The 6,000-nt window shown below is 38.8% G+C and overlaps 1 protein-coding gene across 4 annotated transcripts in view; it reads right to left on the bottom strand.

Annotated features, from left to right (window-relative positions):
• Positions 1 to 276: 276 nt before the first annotated feature.
• SETD3 (SET domain containing 3, actin N3(tau)-histidine methyltransferase) overlaps positions 277 to 6,000 on the bottom strand; it is a 46,648-nt gene continuing 40,924 nt past the window's right edge. For all 4 annotated transcript variants that reach the window (XM_083734653.1, XM_083734654.1, XM_083734652.1 and 1 more), the window contains exons 10-13: positions 5,294 to 5,460; positions 4,382 to 4,467; positions 2,609 to 2,769; positions 277 to 1,670 (exon numbers count right to left, since the gene is read on the bottom strand). In XM_083734653.1, the coding sequence (XP_083590779.1) occupies positions 1,224 to 1,670; positions 2,609 to 2,769; positions 4,382 to 4,467; positions 5,294 to 5,460 (861 nt within the window). In that variant the 3' untranslated portion in view covers positions 277 to 1,223. The remainder of the gene's footprint in view (positions 1,671 to 2,608; positions 2,770 to 4,381; positions 4,468 to 5,293; positions 5,461 to 6,000) is intronic.

Here is a 6,000-nt window from a genome sequence, read left to right as displayed (position 1 = left end):
AAGAATCTTCTACTGAAAGCCAATACCTGACCTTTGAATCACTTGTTGTCACATGATTTGAGAGGATAGCGCCCCACCCACACGCCAAAGCGGTCCACACTGGTGGGATCCAGTTCCTCTCACCCCTGCTGTGTGTATTCACACATTCCCCAGACCCTGCTGCTTACCACTCCTATCCCAACTCCCTTGCGGCCTGTGTAACCAGAATTGAAATGTAAGTCAATACATCCAATGCTTATGCTCATGCAAAATGAATGAAATAGCAGCAGACACAAATTAATCAAGTTTTACTTTTAATAATTTTCTTAGTCAAAAGTGTAGCTTTGAAAATCTCTAGCTATTTGTGAAAATCTGAAAAGGTTGGGGAGCAGCCTCACTCTGAACAACACAGTTTGCATCTGGAGGCTGGGCTGAGCTGCTTCCAATCTCTTCCTTCACCAAATTAAACCAGTGCCATTTTGAAATTTTAAAAAAAGTCAAGCCTTAAAAAATAATAATAAACAAACTGAGGATGTACTGTAGTTGCGCACTTTGATTTCAAGGATATGGTGGGGTGGGAAATTAAGTTTCTTGTACAGTAAACCAAACCACAAAATAAACGATAGTTCATAGAAACCACTGTAATTAGAATGTATTCTTAACGTGTGAAACCTAGTGAAAATAAGGTTGCCACCTTACATTTTTAAGGGTGTATCTACTTTTCAGTGCATCTACCCTTTGTGCTGCTCTGATCCCTGCTTATGCCAAGTGGTCAGTCAGTCAAACTTGCCACCTCCTTGGGCAAGAAAACAAGCTTTACATTTTAGAAGTCAGAGTAAACAGAACAGAAAGATAGCAGATAAAGTTGAACTCTTCCCTAGGAAGTAAACACGTTTTCCTAACCGAGGGCTGCACAATTCTCCAAAGGTACCACCTCTCTCATTTTTCCTGGACCCTAGTCCTCCAAAAGCAAGATGGCAATCTTAGTAGAAAAGGGATGCTAAATCTTTTAAATAACTTAAAAATCTTTTTTTATTATTATTATAAAGCAGCAAAAAACATTTTCCTCTGCAGAAAGAAATGTTAGGAAACACACCAATGTAAATCACTGTTCGGAGGAGGAGAAGAAGAAGAAGAAGAAGAAGAAGAAGAAGAAGAAGAAGAAGAAGAAGAAGAAGAAGAGGAGGAGGAGGAGAACACCTGCTAGTTTTCAATTTCACAATAAATTCAAAACTATTTTAGAGCTATTCTTTAACCTCATCAGTACTGTCTGAAGAAGATTCTTTGGCATCTTCAGTCTCTCTGTTACTTTCCTCTTGATTTAGATTTTCATTTTCCGATTTGGTCCCGTTAAGCAAAGAATTGTCACCATTCACAAATCCGTTTGCTGCAACTTCTGCCCCAATGGCTTCCTCAATCTTTAAGTCCTCTTGATCCTCTGTCTCTTCGTCCAGGTTTCTCAAGACAATTGGGAGTCTTGAGTCTGCCACAGTATTCTCTAGTAAGGCAATATTACTCTCTTCATACTTGGGGAGGAGAACTCCTTCTGCCATTTGTTTGCCATAGTACTCTCTGTTGGCGGCCGCACTCTTGACTGCTTTCTCCAAAATTTCTTTCTCTCCTAAGCGCAGTTTAATAGCCATTGTTGCGTGACAGGTAAGGTCATGCGTTTCCAAAAAAGATTTATCATCCTAAAAACAGAAATTGGGGAGGGGAGAAGAGAAGAGAATAAAACGTGGGGTATTCACCAAAATCTAAGCAGGGCTTTGGATTTTAACCATAAAGCTGTACTTCTGTAAGTGGTCAAAGTTACCAGTTTTTTACATTGTTGTATTAATCATAACAATGCCATTGTTATGCCAGGTCAAATGTAAAAATGAATGCAGTTATACATAGTGAAAGGTAGCAGCTGATAGGTGTTCTAGGCCTAAGAGACAGAGAGTAGCGTCATTAAAGTGAGCAGGTAGTACTGAGTATGAAACAGTCTTGGAATCTTAAGTCAGTGGAGGTCTGAAAAAAAGGAAATGTTTGCAATTCGAAGACATAAGAGTTTCCATGCCCAGAAAGACATAGAGTAGCTGGAATGAGTGTGTCTGAAAAGTGGGTATAAATCATAAACATTAAGATGTCCATCCCTGCCTCCTCAACTCCAAAGTACTGCACACATACTAAAATAGAATATATTTTTTTCTCAGAAGCCCAGCATATGGGCTGTAGATCATGGTCCATTTCTGAATACAGTGGTACCTCGGGTTACATACGCTTCAGGTTACAGACTCCGCTAACCCAGAAATAGTACCTCGGGTTAAGAACTTTGCTTCAGGATGAGAACAGAAATCGTGCAGCACTTCAGGTTAAGAACAGTTTCAGGTTAAGAACGGACCTCCGGAACGAATTAAGTACGTAACCAGAGGTACCACTGTACAAAGTTCAGAAAACCTACAGTGCAGCAGCCAAATGATGAGCTTGCACCTCTAAACATCTCTCAAGCACAAAGAATAATATTAACTCCTTTCTAGAGGAGAAAGGCACCAAAAGGGAATGTTTTAAAAAGACGAACTCATTCCTATGAGATTAGACCAAATATCCTGTTAGGTTGTAAGTACGAGCATGCTCTTAAAAGTCTTACCAAAATAGTGGTTTTGTAGGTTTTTAACAGAAGAGATGCCCTGGCTTCAAGGAATGTCCAAAGTTTCACTTCATTGTCCCAGCTCACTGGAAATTCAGAATTGCCAAGAGTGAAGATTCTGTCGATTGCATGCTCTCCTATCAAGTGTTCCTTCAGCTCATCTGTGAGGAGGAGAAAGGACAATCAGCAATTGCTCCATTTATTTTGGCCTCTGGAAGGCTAACAAAACCAAACCATTCATAAGCATTAGTAAGTGGACCTGTTGCTTTCCGAGTTCTTCAGAGCTGAAGCTCCAGACTTTACTGGTACAGAAGCAATTCTCTAAATTCAAACAGAGAATTGTTCCATTTATTCTGGCCATCACCAAGTTCAAGGTGATTTTCTTCCAGCTAAGTCTGTGAAAATATCACATCCTAAGAAGGCTTCACCATCATAGAGTGTGTATTGTTCATAATTTTAAATTTTTGTGGTTTTAAATTGCTTTTATTTATTTCATCTTACAAACTCACCTTGAGAGGGGTTTTGTTTTTGCATAAAGCGATAAATAAATACCTAACTAATGATCTTTTATTTGCAATTCCCCACCTTCCTCAATATAGCATCTCCAAGAGAAAAGAGGTATAAAAATCCTGAAGAATATATTTTGGCTTCCAAACTAGGCTTGTAAATAGCCATTTGTGTAATCAATTGTGACAAGTAAAATTTATAGAATCATAGAATCATAAGAGTTGAAAGAGACCACAAGGGCCATCGAGTCCAACCCCCTGCCAAGCAGGAAACACCATCAGAGCACTCCTGACATATGGTTGTCAAGCCTCTGCTTAAAGACCTCCAAAGAAGGAGACTCCACCACACTCCTTGGCAGCAAATTCCACTGTCGAACAGCTCTTACTGTCAGGAAGTTCTTCCTAATGTTTAGGTGGAATCTTCTTTCTTGTAGTTTGGATCCACTGCTCCGTGTCCGCTTTTCTGGAGCAGCAGAAAACAACCTTTCTCCCTCCTCTATGTGACATCCTTTTATATATTTGAACATGGCTATCATATCACCCCTTAACCTCCTCTTCTCCAGGCTAAACATGCCCAGCTCCCTTAGCCATTCCTCATAAGGCATCGTCTCCACGCCTTTGACCATTTTGGTTGCCATCCTCTGGACACGTTCCAGTTTGTCAGTGTCCTTCTTGAACTGTGGTGCCCAGAACTGGACACAGTACTCCAGGTGAGGTCTGACCAGAGCAGAATACAGTGGCACTATTACTTCCCTTGATCTAGATGCTATACTCCTATTGATGCAGCCCAGAATTGCATTGGCTTTTTAAGCTGCCGCGTCACACTGTTGGCTCATGTCAAGTTTGTGGTCAACCAAGACTCCTAGATCCTTTTCACATGTACTGCTCTCAAGCCAGGTGTCACCTAGGTTGGTTACAGCATAGTGTTGATAATGCCAAGGTTGCAGGTTCAATCGTTGCATGGGACTGCTGTATATTCCTGCATTGCAGGGGGTTGGACTAAATGATCCTCAGGATCCCTTCCAACTCTAAAATTCTATAAAAGCTTTTGCAAACTGGAAAATAGTCTTTCCATATCTTCAATGTTCCATTAATGTCTACCAGAGGGTGGTATATATGGTCAAAAAGGCTAGGATGTTTTTTTTCTTTGGTGGGCTAGTAATTTCTCTGGAATTCTTTGGAGGGCTGAATTTTCTTTCCTTAATCCCATTTTGACCTTCAAACAATCGAACAAAATTTGATACAATTTTTCATAAAGGTTTTTTACCTTCCGTCATGCAAAACACTCTAAGGAAAGCCAGAAGCTGGGCTGAGATTGGTGGCTCTGTTGAGTGCAAGGCAAACACACTAGAACTAAAAAAGAAAGTAAAAAAAAAAAAGTGAATAAGATGTCAGTCTTTGGTAGCTTGATTATGCGGTATGAAAATCCTTAATTTATAATATATTCTTATTATTGTAAAGTGAAGCTGTATAAGGGTCAATCCAATTTCTGAGCATTAAACTGAAGCTGTTCAAACTTTTCTCAGATAAAAATTGAGCAATTCCTTCTCTATAATAGATTAGTCAAGTATTACTTTACTATTACTTTATATAACTACCTAATAAAAATTGTGCATGCTTTCATTTACCACGTTAAGACCTATAGAAATCTCATTTCCAAGCTACAAAATATTAACACTTGCTCCCTTGACATACTGACCATCAGAAATTATTGAAAAATCCATTAGAAGAAAATCTATTCAATCTAGCAAGATGGCTGGCAATTCAACCAAAGAAGACTGACTAGATATTGTACAATAGTCTGAATTAAAAAGATTATGGTTCAAAAGTAACAGTGTGTGTTTGGATTTATGGTTCAAAAATGAAGGATGCTGAAAGCATTATAGGTCACAAATAGACCATGACAGTACTTTTATAATGAGGGGAAACAGAGAGCAAAAATAGCAAACCGGCATATTCTCTTGCCCTCCAACAGACAATTTATTCTAAAGATGTTGGTAAACGTGTCTCATAATCAGCAAACTTGCTTAATAACAGCAATTTAAGATAACTATATAGGAGTGAGATATAATGTAGGCTCCACCTACTTTAATGAACAGCAGTTTTGCTATAATGTTCTACTTGACCTTAGAGCTTGAAATGTTTCAATACAAAAACAGCGTCTTTCAATTTGACTTACGTTGGGATGCCAGCGCGAGCTAAGACCTCTGCCTTCATAGCATACAGCCTGTCACTTTTACTCACTCCAAGCTTTATTTTCACTCTGTCATGTGAATTATTATCAAAGAAAAACCCACTGTGGATCACAAATTCAGCATTTGACCGAGTGCCATAAAAAATGTAAATCTAGGAGGATGAAAAGAGAAGCGAAGGGACAGAAAAATAGCTTAGGATCAACTCATGGAATGACAAATTACACATTACACAACCCCCCCCCCCATACTATAGTGCTGCAGACCACAATGCATATGAGAATGCTATCTTTAAATAACGGACAAGGCAAAGTTTAACCCTAGGAACTACTTTTACTCAAACACTTTTGACGCTGTTCTAAACACAGAGACCTCTACCTGCATGTGCCCAAAGCTCCTCCATTGACCATCTTCAGAACTACATGCATTAGAAATAGAGAGCAACAGAATTCACACAGAAATGCAGAAAGATGGAAAGGATTTGCTGAAACAATTAATAGAAGTGGAATACAAAAAGGGAGGTGAGAGGAGGTCAATGAAACAAGGGAATGAAAGATAGAGTAATGAAATGGTATGATGTATGTTTTTTTTTAAATGTTGTTGTTTTGCTTTGTTTTAATTTAGTTTGTTAAGGTTGTGTTTTGTACAGTTTATATTGTATTGTATTGTCTTTGTTTTTCTCTTTTTTGCTTTT

The sequence above is a fragment of the Podarcis gaigeae genome (assembly GCF_964106915.1).
Source record: "Podarcis gaigeae genome assembly, chromosome: 1".
Lineage (NCBI taxonomy): Eukaryota > Metazoa > Chordata > Lepidosauria > Squamata > Lacertidae > Podarcis > Podarcis gaigeae.
The sequence above is the reverse complement of the archived record's forward strand: the minus strand, read 5'-3'. Positions and strand labels throughout refer to the sequence as shown.